This window comes from Colossoma macropomum, unplaced genomic scaffold (assembly GCF_904425465.1).
Source record: "Colossoma macropomum unplaced genomic scaffold, Colossoma_macropomum, whole genome shotgun sequence".
NCBI classification, from domain to species: Eukaryota; Metazoa; Chordata; class Actinopteri; order Characiformes; family Serrasalmidae; genus Colossoma; species Colossoma macropomum.
This window is the reverse complement of record NW_023496048.1, coordinates 174,407-195,763: the sequence shown is the minus strand read 5'-3', so window position 1 is coordinate 195,763 and position 21,357 is coordinate 174,407. Positions and strand designations below refer to the sequence as shown.

Sequence of the window (21,357 nt, the reverse complement as noted above, 5' to 3'; positions counted from 1 at the left end):
GGTTCTTTTATCTTATTCTGTTTCCATTACTGTTTTTTGTTGTTCCCTTCTACTGTTGTGATGCTTTAGCAATACTGTACCTCACAGTCATGCTAATAAAGCTATTCTGAACTGAACTAAAAAGACAAAGTGACATTTTAACCGTTTACACAGGACACTGTGATGAGACTGTACATTCAGACTTTGAGATGACTGCAAACAAAGTGGAAATGCACACTTCACAAGTGAGCATACTTACTGTTATAAAGCATTCAAATTTCAGAAAAGAACATTGTTAAAATCAATATGATAACTAGTTTTCTTTTTGTTAGCTTAGCTGCTGAAAATCATATTGCTAAATGCAATATAACTTCCTGCTTCCTTGCCACTCAGATGCTTTTCTGCTTAGCCCTGCTATCTTTCATTTCTCCTATTTATTTTCAAAACTTTATCTTCTTTTTCAAGCTACAGTATTTGAGCTCACCAGACAAAATGTGGTAGTAACTTCAGGCTCCTGCAGATAGCGTTAGATGATCAGGCTATAAATACCTGTGGGTTGTGTGATGGGATTCATAGATTGAGAAGAGATGGTTCAGTGCAGTGAATGTTTATTTTAATGTGTGGAAAATGGGTGGCAAATGATGTTAATGATTGGCAAAAAGGAGTGATTGCATTTAGGCATGCCAAAGGCCATAGTGTGAAGGAAGTAGCTGAATTTGCTGGTATATTGATGCATACAGTAATACGGGCCATCTGAACCTCCCACTGATTATGAAGAAGCTAGTTTCAGCTGGGATGAGGCTGTCAACAAGTCAGCCCTCAGGTTTAGCAAAAAATTTGCCCAGTTTCCCCTCCACCCTCAACTACTGCTTCAGGGACCCAACAACCCTCCTCCCCCATCACAATAATCAATCAATGAGTTACTGTACTGTACTGTACTGTATCGCCCAAAATGGCGCCTACCATGTCAGATGTCTTTGTGTGTTCCTACTGCAACCAACGCTATTTATTATTTATTTTAACTTTAGTATTTCTTTTAAATGTACAGTATACCTATGGAACAGTTAGTTATAGTAGAAAGGCACTCCTGGAGATCGGTAAAGTTCATCATGAACTTACCTTTAACCTTTCGGACTTCAACTTTCTTTTAAGCTTGTACTCCATCGGCACCAGCCAGCAAGGCCCAGCTGCACCGGCCTCGGGTGAGCGGCACAGCCGAAGAACAGAGCAGCCAAAGCGGAAGCGGGGCAAGAGAGATGGGCTACATGCTAGGCTAAAGGCTAGGGCTATGCGGCCACCGCTACCTAGCCTGTTGTTAGCTAATGTTTGCTCCCTCGAAAACAAGCTGGATGAGCTGAGAACCAGAATAACAACTCAGCGTGAGATCAGAGAGTGCTGTGCTCTTATTCTCACGGAAACCTGGCTCTCGGACAGCATGCCAGACTCAGCGATTCAGTTAGAAACGCCCTCCGTCCACCGCGGGGACCGCATAGCAGCATCGGGGAAGAACAAAGGTGGCAGTGCCTGCATCTATGTGAACAACAGGTGGTGTTCCGATGTAAAGACTGTTGAAAAACATTGTTCAGCTGACTTAGAACTGCTGACGTTGAAGTGCAGATCCTTCTATCTGCCGAAAGAGTTCAGCGCTGTGGTTATTCTGGCTGTTTACATCCCACCACGTGTGAACTCTGCCATGGCGCTAGGGCTGCTGCATGACGCCATTAGTAAACAAGAGACCGTGCACCCAGACGCCGTGTTCATTGTTGCCAGCGACTTCAACCACTGCGATCTGATGACTGTCCTCCCCAAGTATCATTAGCACGTGAGCCTTCCGACAAGGGAGAGCAACATACTCGACCAAGTCTACAGCAACGTGAGGGGGGCCTACAGGGCTGTGCCTTGGCTGCACTTTGGACAGTCTGACCACATCTTCGTGTTCCTCTACCCAGCATACAGACAAGCAAGCACTTCCAGTGAGTAAAACTATCAAAGTGTGGAATGAAGAAACTGATCTAGTGCTTCAGGACTGCTTTGACAGTACAAACTAGGATGTGTTCAGAACTGCTGCTGTGAGAGAGAACTGTACTGTTGATCTAGAGGACTATGCTTCTGGAGTAACAGGCTACATCAGCAGCTGCATTGAAAGCATTGTTCCTACAAAGTGCTGCCGAAAATGTCCCAACCAGAAACCTGGGTAAACGGTGATGTTTGGTCCATGCTACGTACTTGCCATGCTGCATTTCTCTCAGGCAATGCTGAAGACTACAAAAGGTCCAGATATGACCTGCGTAGATCTATCAGAGAGGCCAAGAGACTGTACAGGCTGAGGCTGGAGGGCTACTACACCACCGCAGACTCCCGGCCATCCTGCTTCAAGACCACCACCATCGTGCCCCTCCCAAAGAAAAGTGTTGTGACCTGCCTAAATGACTGTCGCCCTGTTGCACTCACCCCAATCGTGATGAAGTGCTTCAAGAGAATAGTCATTATTCATATCCAAGAGATCATTCCAAACACTATAGACCCTCTCCAGTTTGCATACCGTCAGAACCGTTCCACAGACGACGCAGTGAACACTGCCCTTCACACAGCCCTCACACACCTGGAGGGCATGGACATGTATGTCAGAATGCCCTTTATTGACTACAGCGCAGCATTTAACACGGTCATCCCATATAATCTCACAGAAAAGCTCCCATATCATTAGGAACTAGTCAGTTATAGTGTTTTCACATATAGTTCATTTTAAAAGAACCAAACTGAGTTCTGTTAAAGCGAACCTGGAAGGGAACCAATTGCAAATGGCCTCAGTTAATTTTTTCACAATGTAAGTGATCTATAAATAGGACTCAGTTTTCTTTCTGGTCCTTTGAGATCTCAGACCACTTTTTGTTCAGACCACGACTCCATTAGAACTCAGACCCCTTTCACAGCACTCAGTGTGCGCAGCACTCACAAAGTGGGCTGCATTCTCTGATAAATCTAACCTTCCAGGTGTTGAGAGGAACCACCAGACCCGTCTGTTGGCCACACTGAAACGACTGGCCAAAGTGCTTCGCGCAAAATTGGTAAAATGACCCTGTGGGTCTGCCGTGGTGGGTTCCGTTTTCGGCTGGGCTCCTCATTGAGCTCCACCCAGTGAAACCTCTGCATCAGCTGTTAATTTTTATTCATTCAGTGTGAAAGCAGCTTAAAATTGCATTGTGTGCCCAGTTTGAGCCTTTAACACAGTAAAATCACGTGGGCTCTCGCATCTTATCACTTTAATATGTCAGCGCTGTTGTCTTGTCGCACAGACTTTATCCTGAGTAGAACCTTATAAATGATCCTTGGTCTGTTTTACCTGTTAAAGTGCTGAAGACTGTACCTGTGTGCATGGTGAGCCTCAAGATCTTCACCATAAAGCAAAGTTAAAGTGGACTGGGGCTGTTTTGTTTTCACAATGTACAAATCAATCAAACCACAAAACTAACTACAAACGAAGTGAACTGAGACCACCTCGAGAGGGGGCCCTTTTTTGGGGCCATTTAGAGGGGTCTGAATTCATTTAGCATGTTCACATATGCAAAAGAAACTATGACTCGACGGTCTGAAAATGCCCTTAGTCCTGCTGAAGGTGAAAACTAAACATGTAGAAGCAGTGTTTAGCTATTAGACATGAAAACTTGCTGCTTATGAACCTAAAAAAGACCAAACAAACCTCCTTACTGTATTACAGTAACTTCTCTGTAACATAATGCCTGTTTGCTTGTCAAGCCAAAGTTCACTTTTTAAAACAAGCATTGTCACAAAGCAGCTTTTCAGAAAACTAATCTAATATCTAGAATCTAGTATGTAGAATTAATAGAGTTACATCAGGGGGAGTTACATCAGCTTTGGAATAATCTTCCAGTCAGTGTTCGGGACTCAGACACAGCCTCAGTCTTTAAGTCTAGACTAAAAACCCACTTGTTTAGTTTTGCTTTTCCCCTTTTCTTTATTTGTTATATTTAATACTAATGTACTGTTGTGTTTTTGTTTTGCTATCTGGTATTGACCAGAGGAGGATAAGTTCCCCTTTTGAGTCATGGTACTTCTCAAGATTTTTTCCTCTTCTTGCTCTTAGTGAGTTTTTCCTTGCTCACAAACTGATTGTGATCAGTGAGGTAAGATCTGAACCAAGCTATTCCTGTTACTCCTACAAGGTTTTCTAGCCTGCCTGGTAAGATAGAGTGGTTTTTCATATCAAATGCTGCACTAAGAAACATTTTCCTGGTTACATAATAATAAGAGATCATTTACAGTTTTCACTAGTGCTGTGTCTGTACTACGATGAGGCCTAAATACAGATGGAAATTTTTCATGTGTGATTTCTATGTAAATAGGGAGCTCACAGGATCAAGATTAAGTTTGTTAATCAAAGGTTTAATTATCGCTAGTTTAAGAGTTTTTGGTATGTGTCCAAGGATTAGAGAGTTTATTATTGACAAAAGAGGCTTGGCTATTTCTGGCAAAATTTCTTTGAATAAACTTGTAGGAATTGGACCTAATATGCAAGTAGAAGAATTTAGAAGGAAATAATTTTAACCAGCTCTGTTTGTTGAAGTAAGGTAAATGATTCCAACCTCTCTGCAGTAGTTACACAGTACTTAAGATCTGGATTAGCTTATTAGGGCAGCAGGTTTGTAGCAGTTAACTGCATTTTTTGCCTGATTATTTCAATTTTGTTATTGAAAAAACTTATAAAATCATTGCTGCTGAAGGCTGATGGCATCTGGGTTTCAGTAGCTGTTTGGTTCTTAGCCAATTTAGAAATTATGTGAAATAATAATCTAGGACTATTATTAAGCTTTTTCTGCCTTATTCTTTTATGTTTTAATAAAGCTAAGCACTCAGTCATATGATCTCATTTGGTAGGTTCATGTATACAGCTGTTAGAAGCTGATAGATCTGGGAGGTGTTTTGATAAAGCTACTAGCTGTGGAGGATGTTAGTGTGGTGTTGAACACTTATTATGTCTAAAGCGAATTTCATATGTGATTAGGTAATGATCTGAGACTGCTGTGCTCTGGGGAAAAACAGCTAAATGCTCTATGTTTACACCAAAGGTCTAAATTTAGAGTGTGGTTGCAATAATGAGTTGTCCCATTATATTTTGAGTGAAACCAACAGAGTCTAAGATAGATATAAATGCGAGTGGTGCTCGCATGGGGAAAGCATTTGCCAATGTAATGGCAAACTTTGGCCCTACTGTGAAGGCACTGCTGCCGGAGTCGGGGGCATGCTAGCTCTCCCTGAGGCACCAGGAGCTTTTAACCGTGAGTCTGAGCCCTGCTGACTAGCCCTGCTCTTTTCTAACTTCCGGATGCACCTCTAACTGTATAATCTTCTCCACCAGGCAAGAAACTAAATGTACAGATATTCATGCATTTTCTTTAGATCCTCTCCATGACTCTTTATTATTCACTATCATTTATTCTTTAATATATTTATTGTATTTTTATTGAATTGTCCCTTAGTTAATAACTTGTTAACAGTCTGTTTGCTTGGTCAATTTAGTATGTGTACTTATACTTGTCATACATTATGCACTCACCAAAACAAATATCTTGTATATCTATAAACAATGTATCTTAACATATTTGGTGAAATAAAGAAAGCGATTCTGATTTTGTTTCTGATTTCATTCTAAATCATTACCCTGCTTTAATGTTAACATGGTTTCAGAATCCATTTTTTGTTTTAAATTGGCCTACAGGCATATTCTCAAATGTGTATGTCTGCACTGAACAGCCAGTTCAGTTTTAAATAAAACTGTTTTCCTCAGTGTGCTTCTAAATCTTTCTGTCTGATGCAGAAGTTTTTAGTCTACTAGCACAAGTGTTACAATGCAAGCAGGTGATCTGAGGTTAAAGTTTGAAGTGTGTAAAATGTGGCCTTGAAGTTCTAGGGGCCCAGAGCAGGTTAAGCAGTGTAAATTGCCACAATGATCTACCCAACTAAAAAGAGAACTATTTTCATGTATAATGTTCAGCCCAAATTTAACTTGCTAGCCCTGATTTTTTTCCTACTAACACAGATTTGCGTGCAAAGCTTCTTCTGGATGAGGTTCTTGAGCAAATTTTTATGATTCATTCTCCATCTGTATATCCTCCTCACTGTTTTTATGATATAACTTTGCAGGAAATTTGTTCGTTAAAAAGGGAGATGTACTTAATTATCAGTGGACATACAGAGAGAGTATTATCAGTGACCATACATTATTAGTGTTATTCCTTTTTTCAGTGGTACCTATGCCAATCTGCATATACCACAGCATAGACTGACATATTTTCATTTATCCACTGTACTACAACAATCCATGTCTTTTGTAACAAGTATTCTCTAGCATAGTGTGTAATCTTTTAAAACTTGAGTACTTCTTATAGAAACAAGTATACATTTGATCCATTCCCATATTTTATTGGATTTTATACATTCATTCAAACATTCCATTGTGCAAAATACAAAACCTGAAATTGCATAAAGGATAGGATGTTATTATAGACATAATTTTATGGGCTATAAGAACAGGTAGATTCTGCCACTACAATGTGTCAGCAGATAGGTGTGCAGAGATTAGTAATATAAAGAAGTGTAAAGTACTATTTAACATAAGCTATGAGACACAGAAAAGATAACATTTACAATCATACTATTCACCGTTATTGATTAGATAATTAGATCATTGCATATATAATACTATAAACACAAAGTGCACAAAATCATTTTAAGTAGTATTATATTTTACACCATGTATCAAGTCCTCATTTCATAATTTTTTTTTTGCCAATCTACAAAATTCACTGCATAAGAGTGTTTATAAAGCTGTGAAAAATTATCATAACAAAGAAAGTGATTAGTGTGCTGGGTAGAGATGTTGCCATGGCACTGCTAAATGTCTCACTTGTAATGTTGTTATGGCTGGTCTGCATCTGTGTGTGGAGTGTGGTGGTGGTGGTGGTGGTGGTTGTGGCAGTGGTGGTGGTGGTGGCGGCGGTGGCGGTGTTGGTATCCAAAGTAGTTGAGAGAATATTTACTATGAAAAGGAAAAGGAAGCATGTTGCATTAATTTCAGTGATGATGCTTAACAGTAGTTAAATAATAGAGAATTGGATCCTGAAACATTTATTGAAAATGTTTTATAACATCAGAATCTGCTTATCATCCAAAATCCCAATTCTATACAAAAAGAATACTCTTCAATTGCACTGAGAGTTTTTATGAATAAAATAAAGTGTTGAACTCTCACCAGCAGTTACACTGGATGGAATGATATCCAGGAAAACTGTAGAGCCATTTATTGCTGATTTCAGTGATTCAGCCACAACTGTTACATTTGGAAGAACTGCTTCATTTTTAAAGATTAGCTGAGTGTCCACACCCACTGAACCAGCCCTGTAGATGGTGAAAAGGGAGATTTAGAAATGATCTATCAGCAGCTTATGATATTAACAACTATTTTAAAACCAGCACTCATGGGGTATGCATTTTCATATTTTTAAAAATAAATAAATAAATAAATACTTCTTTAGAACATCATACAAAACTTGCATTATTATTAAAACAGTAAAGAGATAACATAAATGTATATGACATTTAAAACATCAGCTGAGCTTTTCAAACAGGAATAAACTTAAACTTAAAAAAAGAGGAGATAAAAGAAGATTCATATAATTTCTCACTGTGGTGTCCTAGCTATTTTCATGCTGTGATGTGATTAAAGCTGAAAATACTGTACCAGAGTCTTAAGACATAGCATCGGAGGAATGTAAGGGGAAACTGCTCTCTGTAGCCTCGGCCCAACTACACAAGAAAAGACACAGATAGTTAAAATACAAGCATTATCGGCTTGGTGTTCTTGTCCATCTTTCAGAATTTTACTGGTAACAAAAATCATAAAATCAGATTTTTCCAAGAACTGATAAGTTGATAAATCCATGCAAAGATCATATTTTTAAAATCACATTATAAAATCTGTCAGAATCACAATATATATATATATATATAAAACACCTTTTTTTGCTTTATTACCTCAGCAGTGATATTGCTAACCAGAGTCTTGTACTCAGTTGAGGAAGGATCATTGTAAGCAGGGATGAAGACTCGCTGGATGCGTAATTGTAAAATAATAACTCCTTCACCTGCTTTAGCTGGCACTGCCATGGCTGTGGTAGCCAGAGTAGATAACCAAGCAACAGAAATAGCAGAGGTGTTTGTTGTGGTGGCTGGTCTGGTGTTTCCAGCAGTGGTAGTTACAGCTAAAGATATTCTGTAAGTGTTTGAAGATGGAGTTGAAGTGGTTCTCAAAGGTTGTAGTGGTTCTTCAGAGACAGACTCAGTAAAAGACTGAGGAACCTGATTTCTGGTAGACACTGCTTCTTTTGTTATTGTAGAAACAGCACTTGTTCTCAAACCTTGATATGTAGTAGACTGAGTCATAACTGATGTGTGGTTTTGTTCTTCTGACATTGTTGTGAATTGATTTATAACAGCTGAAACTGAAGCAGTTGATGAATCAGTTGATGTTTCTGTTGATGTAGTAGAAATTTGGGCTTGAGTAAATCTTGTATTTGTAGGAGCAGCCAGTTCTGTTGAAGTAGTAGAAGCTTCTGTTGGGGTCTGTGCTGCAACTGTAGCTGTAGAGGCTGCTGTGATCAGGAATTCATGTGGAATTACAGTCATAGCTGATTGCGCTGTTGGCACATTTGGTGGCACAACTGTTGTCTCAGGTCTGGGTGAAATTACATGTGCTTCTGTCACAGATACATCAGGTGAACCTACTGATGAAGATCTCATCTTTGAAGTATTATCAATTGTGAACATCAACAAAGTATTTTGGAAAGATTCAGTTGAAGATCCAGAGACAGAAAATCTTTCTGATTCAGTAGTAGATGAAGGAGACTGACTTCTGGTAGGTGGTGCCACTGGTGATGCTGGTGATGCACTTGTATCAGTGTTATAGTCAACTGCAGCTGTGCCAGACTGACTGAGCTGACTAGTCATAGAAACAGTCGATAAATGACCAAGTGTATCCAGTCTCACATTTGTTGCCTCAGTTGACGGGAAAGAGGTTGGAGTGAAAGTAGATGTCATTGTTGTAGAAGTAGGCAGTTTTGCTGCCACGGTAGTATTTTCTTTAGGAAGTAACTGTGTTGAAGACATTGCTGGTAAAGCTGAAGACTTTTGAACTGTTGATACTATTTGTGGAAAATCTGTAGTGGCAAAGTTTGTTGGTGTTTCTTGTAAGGTGGTTGATGTCTGACCAACTGGTTTAGTGAGTTTTGTACTTGTATGGACAGCTAGTTCTGTTGCAGTAGTAGAGTCTTCTGTTTGGGTCAGTGCTGCAGTTGAAGATGTAGAGGCTGCTGTGACCAGAAATTCACGTGGAATTGCAGTCATAGTTGACTGCGTTGTTGGCACAGTTGGTGGCACAACTGTTGTCTTAGATCTGGGTGAAATTACTTGTGCTTCTGTCACAGATACACCAGGTGAAGCTTCTGATGAATTTCTCATATTTGAAGTATTATCAGTTGTTAACATCAACATGGTACTTTGCAAAGATTCAGTTGAAGACTCAGTGTCAGAAAATTGTTCCGATTCAGTAGTCGACGAAGGAGCCTGACTTCTGGTAGAGGTTGCCACTGGTGATGCTGGTACCACACTTACATCAGTGGAATGGTCCAGTGTAGCTGTGGCAGACTGACTGAGTTGACTAGTCATAGAAACTACAGTGTCAAGTGTATCCAGTCTTGTAGGTGTTGTTTTGGTTGTCATTAATGAGGTTTGGGACAAAGTAGATGTCATTGTTTTAGAAGGAGGCAGTTGCACTGCCATGGTAAAAGTTTGTTCATGTGGCAGTTGTGTTGGAGTTACTGTTTCCATTGACATTACAGAGTCATTTCTGTTCAAAAACTCTGATACAGGCACAGCTGTTTTTATTTCTGTTAACGTTACATCTTTTGCTGAAATGCTTGGTAAATTTACAGGTGTCACTGTTGAAATTTCTTTAGATGCTACACGCCCCAATGTATTTGATGTGTCTGTAAAACTGACAGAATCAATCACTGTTGATGTTGCTGGTAAAATTGCTGTAGAGTGAACTTCATTGGGGATTTCAGAGGAAGAAATTGTAGCTGAACTACTATCAACTGCAGACATAAACATTGTTCTGGAAGTTTCAACTGCTTTGGCAGAGACAGAAACTGTTGCAGGTTCAGTACTAGATGTAGGAGAATGATTTTTCGTTGATGATGTCTTTGGTAGCAAAGTAGAAGCTGCAACTGTTGCATATTCAGTTGCACTGAATGCTGAGACTGTAGCAGGCTGAACGACAATTTCCAGGCCCTGGAGTGGTGTAGATTTTTGAAGGTCTACTGTTGATTTGTAAGGATCATTCATAGCAGAAGAACTGGTTAAAAGAGTCTGCTCCAGGGTTTGCAAATGCACAGTTGATGGTTCAGTAGAAGTGGTTGAAGCTTGAAGGTCAATGGGCTTTGTGTACATAGAATCAGATACTTCTGTTACCCTTGTTGAAGTTTGTGTTGGTGTTACTTGTGTTGGGGTCAGTGCTGCATCTGTAGTCATAGGGACTGCTGTGATTGGGAAATCTGGTAACATCGAAAGGTGGGATGTTGAGGATGTTGTTATAGAAACAGAATGTATTGTTTCTTCCATAGTTCTGTGTCCAGCTGCTGTTGATGTCTCTGGTAGAAGTACATTTGCAGCACCTGTTGATATTCCTGGTAAAGCTACAGAATTGTCTGTAGGTAATGTGTTTGTCACAGTGGCTGATGAATGAAATGAAGTGGTTGACAAAGAATCTTCAAATGAGTTATTGTCAGCTGAAGATGTCAGCATGGTAGATCTCATAGTTTCATCTTCTGTCTCAGTAACAGAATGTGTCATTGGTTGAGTGAAAAATTGAGGAACCTGACTTCTAGTGGACAATTCTTCTTTTGTTACTGTAGAAGTAGCACTTGTTCCCAAACCTTGATATGTAGTAGACAGAGTTATAACTGATGTGTGGTTTTGTTCTTCTGATGTTGTTGTGGATTGATTTATAATAGCTGAAAATGTAGCAGTTGATGAATTATTTGATGTTTCTGTTGATGTTGCTGTAGCTGTAGAGGCTGCTGTGATCAGGAATTCACGTGGAATTGCAGTCATAGTTGACTGCGCTGTTGGCACATTTGGTGGCACAACTGTTGTCTTAGTTCTGGGTGAAATTACTTGTGCTTCTGTCACAGATACATCAGGTGAAGCTTCTGATGAATTTCTCATATTTGAAGTATTATCAGTTGTTAACATCAACATGGTACTTTGCAAAGATTCAGTTGAAGACTCAGTGTCAGAAAATTGTTCCGATTCAGTAGTCGACGAAGGAGCCTGACTTCTGGTAGAGGTTGCCACTGGTGATGCTGGTACCACATTTACATCAGTGGAATGGTCCACTGTAGCTGTGGCAGACTGACTGAGTTGACTAGTCATAGAAACTACAGTGTCAAGTGTATCCAGTCTTGTAGGTGTTGTTTTGGTTGTCATTAATGAGGTTTGGGACAAAGTAGATGTCATTGTTTTAGAAGGAGGCAGTTGCACTGCCATGGTAAAAGTTTGTTCATGTGGAAGTTGTGTTGGAGTTACTGTTTCCATTGACATTACAGAGTCATTTCTGTTCAAAAACTCTGATACAGGCACAGCTGTTTTTATTTCTGTTAATGTTACATCTTTTGCTGAAATGCTTGGTAAATTTACAGGTGTCACTGTTGAAATTTCTTTAGATGCTACACGCCCCAATGTATTTGATGTGTCTGTAAAACTGACAGAATCAGACACTGTTGATGTTGCTGGTAACATTGCTGTAGAGTGAACTTCATTGGGGATTTCAGAGGAAGAAATTGTAGCTGAACTACTATCAACTGCAGACATAAACATTGTTCTGGAAGTTTCAACTGCTTTGGCAGAGACAGAAACTGTTGCAGGTTCAGTACTAGATGTAGGAGAATGATTTTTCGTTGATGATGTTTTTGGTAGCAAAGTAGAAGCTGCAACTGTTGCATATTCAGTTGCACTGAATGCTGAGACTGTAGCAGGCTGAACGACAATTTCCAGGCCCTGGAGTGGTGTAGATTTTTGAAGGTCTACTGTTGATTTGTAAGGATCATTCATAGCAGAAGAACTGGTTAAAAGAGTCTGCTCCAGGGTTTGCAAATGCACAGTTGATGGTTCAGTAGAAGTGGTTGAAGCTTGAAGGTCAATGGGCTTTGTGTACATAGAATCAGATACTTCTGTTACCCTTGTTGAAGTTTGTGTTGGTGTTACTTGTGTTGGGGTCAGTGCTGCATCTGTAGTCATAGGGACTGCTGTGATTGGGAAATCTGGTAACATCGAAAGGTGGGATGTTGAGGATGTTGTTATAGAAACAGAATGTATTGTTTCTTCCGTAGTTCTGTGTCCAGCTGCTGTTGATGTCTCTGGTAGAAGTACATTTGCAGCACCTGTTGATATTCCTGGTAAAGCTACAGAATTGTCTGTAGGTAATGTGTTTGTCACAGTGGCTGATGAATGAAATGAAGTGGTTGACAAAGAATCTTCAAATGAGTTATTGTCAGCTGAAGATGTCAGCATGGTAGATCTCATAGTTTCATCTTCTGTCTCAGTAACAGAATGTGTCATTGGTTGAGTGAAAAATTGAGGAACCTGACTTCTAGTGGACAATTCTTCTTTTGTTACTGTAGAAGTAGCACTTGTTCCCAAACCTTGATATGTAGTAGACAGAGTTATAACTGATGTGTGGTTTTGTTCTTCTGATGTTGTTGTGGATTGATTTATAATAGCTGAAAATGTAGCAGTTGATGAATTATTTGATGTTTCTGTTGATGTTGCTGTAGCTGAAGAGGCTGCTGTGATCAGGAATTCACGTGGAATTGCAGTCATAGTTGACTGCGCTGTTGGCACATTTGGTGGCACAACTGTTGTCTTAGTTCTGGGTGAAATTACTTGTGCTTCTGTCACAGATACATCAGGTGAAGCTTCTGATGAATTTCTCATATTTGAAGTATTATCAGTTGTTAACATCAACATGGTACTTTGCAAAGATTCAGTTGAAGACTCAGTGTCAGAAAATTGTTCCGATTCAGTAGTCGACGAAGGAGCCTGACTTCTGGTAGAGGTTGCCACTGGTGATGCTGGTACCACATTTACATCAGTGGAATGGTCCACTGTAGCTGTGGCAGACTGACTGAGTTGACTAGTCATAGAAACTACAGTGTCAAGTGTATCCAGTCTTGTAGGTGTTGTTTTGGTTGTCATTAATGAGGTTTGGGACAAAGTAGATGTCATTGTTTTAGAAGGAGGCAGTTGCACTGCCATGGTAAAAGTTTGTTCATGTGGAAGTTGTGTTGGAGTTACTGTTTCCATTGACATTACAGAGTCATTTCTGTTCAAAAACTCTGATACAGGCACAGCTGTTTTTATTTCTGTTAATGTTACATCTTTTGCTGAAATGCTTGGTAAATTTACAGGTGTCACTGTTGAAATTTCTTTAGATGCTACACGCCCCAATGTATTTGATGTGTCTGTAAAACTGACAGAATCAGACACTGTTGATGTTGCTGGTAACATTGCTGTAGAGTGAACTTCATTGGGGATTTCAGAGGAAGAAATTGTAGCTGAACTACTATCAACTGCAGACATAAACATTGTTCTGGAAGTTTCAACTGCTTTGGCAGAGACAGAAACTGTTGCAGGTTCAGTACTAGATGTAGGAGAATGATTTTTCGTTGATGATGTTTTTGGTAGCAAAGTAGAAGCTGCAACTGTTGCATATTCAGTTGCACTGAATGCTGAGACTGTAGCAGGCTGAACGACAATTTCCAGGCCCTGGAGTGGTGTAGATTTTTGAAGGTCTACTGTTGATTTGTTAGGATCATTCATAGCAGAAGAACTGGTTAAAAGAGTCTGCTCCAGGGTTTGCAAATGCACAGTTGATGGTTCAGTAGAAGTGGTTGAAGCTTGAAGGTCAATGGGCTTTGTGTACATAGAATCAGATACTTCTGTTACCCTTGTTGAAGTTTGTGTTGGTGTTACTTGTGTTGGGGTCAGTGCTGCATCTGTAGTCATAGGGACTGCTGTGATTGGGAAATCTGGTAACATCGAAAGGTGGGATGTTGAGGATGTTGTTATAGAAACAGAATGTATTGTTTCTTCCATAGTTCTGTGTCCAGCTGCTGTTGATGTCTCTGGTAGAAGTACATTTGCAGCACCTGTTGATATTCCTGGTAAAGCTACAGAATTGTCTGTAGGTAATGTGTTTGTCACAGTGGCTGATGAATGAAATGAAGTGGTTGACAAAGAATCTTCAAATGAGTTATTGTCAGCTGAAGATGTCAGCATGGTAGATCTCATAGTTTCATCTTCTGTCTCAGTAACAGAATGTGTCATTGGTTGAGTGAAAAATTGAGGAACCTGACTTCTAGTGGACAATTCTTCTTTTGTTACTGTAGAAGTAGCACTTGTTCCCAAACCTTGATATGTAGTAGACAGAGTTATAACTGATGTGTGGTTTTGTTCTTCTGATGTTGTTGTGGATTGATTTATAATAGCTGAAAATGTAGCAGTTGATGAATTATTTGATGTTTCTGTTGATGTTGCTGTAGCTGTAGAGGCTGCTGTGATCAGGAATTCACGTGGAATTGCAGTCATAGTTGACTGCGCTGTTGGCACATTTGGTGGCACAACTGTTGTCTTAGTTCTGGGTGAAATTACTTGTGCTTCTGTCACAGATACATCAGGTGAAGCTTCTGATGAATTTCTCATATTTGAAGTATTATCAGTTGTTAACATCAACATGGTACTTTGCAAAGATTCAGTTGAAGACTCAGTGTCAGAAAATTGTTCCGATTCAGTAGTCGACGAAGGAGCCTGACTTCTGGTAGAGGTTGCCACTGGTGATGCTGCTACCACATTTACATCAGTGGAATGGTCCACTGTAGCTGTGGCAGACTGACTGAGTTGACTAGTCATAGAAACTACAGTGTCAAGTGTATCCAGTCTTGTAGGTGTTGTTTTGGTCGTCATTAATGAGGTTTGGGACAAAGTAGATGTCATTGTTTTAGAAGGAGGCAGTTGCACTGCCATGGTAAAAGTTTGTTCATGTGGCAGTTGTGTTGGAGTTACTGTTTCCATTGACATTACAGAGTCATTTCTGTTCAAAAACTCTGATACAGGCACAGCTGTTTTTATTTCTGTTAATGTTACATCTTTTGCTGAAATGCTTGGTAAATTTACAGGTGTCACTGTTGAAATTTCTTTAGATGCTACACGCCCCAATGTATTTGATGTGTCTGTAAAACTGACAGAATCAGACACTGTTGATGTTGCTGGTAACATTGCTGTAGAGTGAACTTCATTGGGGATTTCAGAGGAAGAAATTGTAGCTGAACTACTATCAACTGCAGACATAAACATTGTTCTGGAAGTTTCAACTGCTTTGGCAGAGACAGAAACTGTTGCAGGTTCAGTACTAGATGTAGGAGAATGATTTTTCGTTGATGATGTTTTTGGTAGCAAAGTAGAAGCTGCAACTGTTGCATATTCAGTTGCACTGAATGCTGAGACTGTAGCAGGCTGAACGACAATTTCCAGGCCCTGGAGTGGTGTAGATTTTTGAAGGTCTACTGTTGATTTGTTAGGATCATTCATAGCAGAAGAACTGGTTAAAAGAGTCTGCTCCAGGGTTTGCAAATGCACAGTTGATGGTTCAGTAGAAGTGGTTGAAGCTTGAAGGTCAATGGGCTTTGTGTACATAGAATCAGATACTTCTGTTACCCTTGTTGAAGTTTGTGTTGGTGTTACTTGTGTTGGGGTCAGTGCTGCATCTGTAGTCATAGGGACTGCTGTGATTGGGAAATCTGGTAACATCGAAAGGTGGGATGTTGAGGATGTTGTTATAGAAACAGAATGTATTGTTTCTTCCATAGTTCTGTGTCCAGCTGCTGTTGATGTCTCTGGTAGAAGTACATTTGCAGCACCTGTTGATATTCCTGGTAAAGCTACAGAATTGTCTGTAGGTAATGTGTTTGTCACAGTGGCTGATGAATGAAATGAAGTGGTTGACAAAGAATCTTCAAATGAGTTATTGTCAGCTGAAGATGTCAGCATGGTAGATCTCATAGTTTCATCTTCTGTCTCAGTAACAGAATGTGTCATTGGTTGAGTGAAAAATTGAGGAACCTGACTTCTAGTGGACAATTCTTCTTTTGTTACTGTAGAAGTAGCACTTGTTCCCAAACCTTGATATGTAGTAGACAGAGTTATAACTGATGTGTGGTTTTGTTCTTCTGATGTTGTTGTGGATTGATTTATAATAGCTGAAAATGTAGCAGTTGATGAATTATTTGATGTTTCTGTTGATGTTGCTGTAGCTGTAGAGGCTGCTGTGATCAGGAATTCACGTGGAATTGCAGTCATAGTTGACTGCGCTGTTGGCACATTTGGTGGCACAACTGTTGTCTTAGTTCTGGGTGAAATTACTTGTGCTTCTGTCACAGATACATCAGGTGAAGCTTCTGATGAATTTCTCATATTTGAAGTATTATCAGTTGTTAACATCAACATGGTACTTTGCAAAGATTCAGTTGAAGACTCAGTGTCAGAAAATTGTTCCGATTCAGTAGTCGACGAAGGAGCCTGACTTCTGGTAGAGGTTGCCACTGGTGATGCTGGTACCACATTTACATCAGTGGAATGGTCCACTGTAGCTGTGGCAGACTGACTGAGTTGACTAGTCATAGAAACTACAGTGTCAAGTGTATCCAGTCTTGTAGGTGTTGTTTTGGTCGTCATTAATGAGGTTTGGGACAAAGTAGATGTCATTGTTTTAGAAGGAGGCAGTTGCACTGCCATGGTAAAAGTTTGTTCATGTGGCAGTTGTGTTGGAGTTACTGTTTCCATTGACATTACAGAGTCATTTCTGTTCAAAAACTCTGATACAGGCACAGCTGTTTTTATTTCTGTTAATGTTACATCTTTTGCTGAAATGCTTGGTAAATTTACAGGTGTCACTGTTGAAATTTCTTTAGATGCTACACGCCCCAATGTATTTGATGTGTCTGTAAAACTGACAGAATCAGACACTGTTGATGTTGCTGGTAACATTGCTGTAGAGTGAACTTCATTGGGGATTTCAGAGGAAGAAATTGTAGCTGAACTACTATCAACTGCAGACATAAACATTGTTCTGGAAGTTTCAACTGCTTTGGCAGAGACAGAAACTGTTGCAGGTTCAGTACTAGATGTAGGAGAATGATTTTTCATTGATGATGTTTTTGGTAGCAAAGTAGAAGCTGCAACTGTTGCATATTCAGTTGCACTGAATGCTGAGACTGTAGCAGGCTGAACGACAATTTCCAGGCCCTGGAGTGGTGTAGATTTTTGAAGGTCTACTGTTGATTTGTTAGGATCATTCATAGCAGAAGAACTGGTTAAAAGAGTCTGCTCCAGGGTTTGCAAATGCACAGTTGATGGTTCAGTAGAAGTGGTTGAAGCTTGAAGGTCAATGGGCTTTGTGTACATAGAATCAGATACTTCTGTTACCCTTGTTGAAGTTTGTGTTGGTGTTACTTGTGTTGGGGTCAGTGCTGCATCTGTAGTCATAGGGACTGCTGTGATTGGGAAATCTGGTAACATCGAAAGGTGGGATGTTGAGGATGTTGTTATAGAAACAGAATGTATTGTTTCTTCCATAGTTCTGTGTCCAGCTGCTGTTGATGTCTCTGGTAGAAGTACATTTGCAGCACCTGTTGATATTCCTGGTAAAGCTACAGAATTGTCTGTAGGTAATGTGTTTGTCACAGTGGCTGATGAATGAAATGAAGTGGTTGACAAAGAATCTTCAAATGAGTTATTGTCAGCTGAAGATGTCAGCATGGTAGATCTCATAGTTTCATCTTCTGTCTCAGTAACAGAATGTGTCATTGGTTGAGTGAAAAATTGAGGAACCTGACTTGTAGTGGACAATTCTTCTTTTGTTATTGTATAAATGGCACTTGTTCCCAAACCTTGGTATGAAGTAGAGTGAGTTATAACTGATGGTTTAATATTTTCTTCTGATATTGTTATAGGTTGATTTGCAATTGTTGAATCTGTAATAGTAAAAGTGTAGGTGGGTAAAGATGTTTCCAAAATACTGCCGAATTTGTCATTTGTAAGGTCATTCTGGCTAGCCTGCATCTGTGTGTAGTGTGTAGTGCTGGTGTTGGTGGTGGTGGTGGTAGTCATGCTTAAATCCAAAGTGGTTGAGTAAACATCCACTGTGAAAGGATGATAGAAGCAGTTAGTATTCATTTCTCTGACAGTAATGTAGTAAATTAATACAGCTTCTCATTCTCATAACATTCATTAAAAATGCTTTATCACATCAGAATTTTCATCATTCAAAACTTTAAAACTATTCTTCACAATACAAATTATATCTTCCAAATGCACTGAGAGTTTATATTTATTAATGAAATAAAGTTTTGAACACTCACCAGCAGTAATACTGGACGGAATGATATCCAGGAAAACCTTAGCGTTATTTATTGCTGATTTGAGGGATTCAGTCACGACTGTTATATTTGGAAGAACTGTTTCATTTTTAAAGATTAGCTGAGTGTCCACACCCACTGAACCAGCCCTGCATAGGGAGGAAATTAAGATTTACCAATGATTTATTTAATTATGGAATCAAAAACAATTTTACATACAGCACTCATAAACTACTAATTTTTTTTCACATGAAACTACATGAACTGAAAGCAACTAATAGTTAATACTTGAAAACAGCCAATAAAGTTTGTATTGGATATAATGCTGAAAGATATTTTGAAGAGCACATTCTTATTCCCTTCAGTCTATGACAAAGTAAGTGTAAAGAAAATTCAAATAAACTATGATTAATTATAAACAAAATTATATTTTATGAATTTTAAACTTAAAACATCTTAACATATTAACATCAAACCACATTTCCTTGATGAAGTGGTCATTTTTTTGTATGTATAACAATGCATGTGTTATAAGTGTGTTTTGAGCTTGCAATGGTATATGTCTCATGTCAGTAAATAATGCTGTTAAAATACTTTTGCTTAATTTACATGTTTGTATTTTACACTAAACAATTTAGTCTATACAAAAGAAATTTTAATTTGTATAAGTTAACAGTTTTCTATAAAAGAAGATTATGCTAATTACTCACTGCTAAATCTTGGCTATTAATATTCATATTGTGATGTGATCAAAATCAAAATACTGTACCATAGCCTTAAGACATAGCATCGGAGGAATGTGATAGGAAACATCTCTCTATACCCTCGGTCCAACTATGCATAAAAAGACACAGGTAGTTAAAAAACAAGCACTGAATATTAGAGACTATGGATTCTTCATGTTCAGCAGAGTTAACTTGTCTAACATTCAGAATTTTGCTAGTACCGAAAAATCGGGTGACACTTTACAATACTGTTTCATAGTTAATAAGTAACTAATAAGTAACTAATCAGGAACTAAGCAGGAACGAATGAGTAGTGCTGCATTAACACTGAAGTAACTATTCTTAACTAACAAGGCTACTAGTTAACTACTCAGTAGGTAATACTGAACTAATGATTAGGGTAGTTCACCATTAACTAAACAATAACGACTGAGTCTGATAGGGAATTACTTTGTAACTATGGTTTCTTAGAATAACTATTCATAAATTACCAATCATTTCAACATTAATTGCCCAATAGCTGACTCTGACAAGGTTCCTGCTGAACTACTAACTGATGGAGTGTATTCCAACACTTCTAACAGTAGTGAAATACACTACACAGTGTGCAGTCTCTACAATATAATGGATTATATCCTCCATTTCTATTCACAGAAACAGGTATTCTCAGAGAAGGCTAGGGGCATCACATCACACTGTATTGGCTGGTGTCCCTCATGTGTTTTGTTTTGATCAGAAAGCTTAAAAAGCTAATGCACATCTTCATATTTGGCAGTGTGAACCAATTTGCACATCAGCACACAAATGTGACAACTGCTAAAATACTACAGTATTCCATAGACCAGAATGAGTACATCTCATCTTTAGAAAACACCATTCCTTTCTGCAGGAGCACATGTGCCAGTGTTTCTTCTGAACAGTAGTTCTTCTTTGAAGTCCTCTTGAGGGCAGTGTCAGTTAAAGAGATTGTTCATGGAAATAGGTGAATGTGTTTGTGTCCTGCCTTCAAATTCACTTGTTTCTACATATTACCAAATGACTATGTAATTACTGTCGGTTACATAATAAATGAGGTGTTGCTGTTCTTCGTTAGGAGCTGATGATGATCAGGAACAATATGAAGGAAACAATGTTAACTCATAATTAATGAACTACGAGTTAATCATAATCAGGAACAGTATTATAAAGTGAAACATATGGTAACTCATATTTAATGAACTAGGAGTTAATCATGATCAGGAACAGTATTATAAATTTAACTACATTAGAAATAAAAACCCCTAAATAGATGATGTACTATAGTACAAAAAATATTAATTAAGAAATCTTGAAAAACATGAGTAAATAAGTTATTTATTGAGTCCCTTTTTATTTGTGAACAGTCCAAACGTATCTGAGATAGGTAGATATGGTCTTCTTGTACAATATCTGTTTTACCATGTTGTTTCAGAATTATAAGCACTAACTTTATTAAACCTAAAGCTGCAGCTGATGTTCTGTTATGAGTGCATGCTAGCTAGCTAGTTATTTTAGCTAACATGAGCTACTCTTATAGGCAGTAAAACTTTGTGCCTCAGATATGAAACAGAAAGATGTGTAATTAATGTAGTAGCAGAACATTCTGTGATCAGTCTCAGCTCTCAGATGTTCTCCTTCAGTAGTAATGACAGATTTTGATTTCATTTGGTGTGGATATATTATTTTCAATGATATAGCTAGCTAACTCAGGGATGTTTTCACATTTGGACTGTACACAAATAAAAAGGGACTCAATAAACAACGTATTTACTCTTACGTTTTTCAAGATTTCTTAATTTATTTATTTATTTGTACTACATCATTTATTTTGTTTTTTATTTCTAATGTAGTTCACTTTATAATACTGTTCCTGATCATGATTAACTCCTAGTTCTTTAATAATGAGTTACCATGTGTTTCACTTTATATTGTTCCAGATCATCATTAACTCCTAGTTCATTAATAGTGAGTTACCATGTGTTTCATTTTATACTTTTACTGATCATGATTAACTCCTAGATCATTAATAATGAGTTACTATGTGTTTCACTTTATAATACTTTTCCTGATCATGATTAACTCGTAGTTCA

At 38.6% G+C, this 21,357-nt stretch overlaps 1 protein-coding gene across 1 annotated transcript; it reads right to left on the bottom strand.

The window, feature by feature from the left end:
• Window positions 1-6,540: 6,540 nt before the first annotated feature.
• Window positions 6,541-9,041, bottom strand: LOC118804451 (serine-rich adhesin for platelets-like). The gene is made up of 4 exons (XM_036564961.1): window positions 8,032-9,041; window positions 7,739-7,803; window positions 7,250-7,395; window positions 6,541-7,036 (listed from the first exon to the last, which is right to left on the bottom strand). The coding sequence occupies exons 1-4, from the start codon at window positions 9,001-9,003 to the stop codon at window positions 6,801-6,803; spliced, it is 1,419 nt and encodes a 472-aa protein (XP_036420854.1). The 5' UTR covers window positions 9,004-9,041; the 3' UTR covers window positions 6,541-6,800.
• Window positions 9,042-21,357: the final 12,316 nt, after the last annotated feature.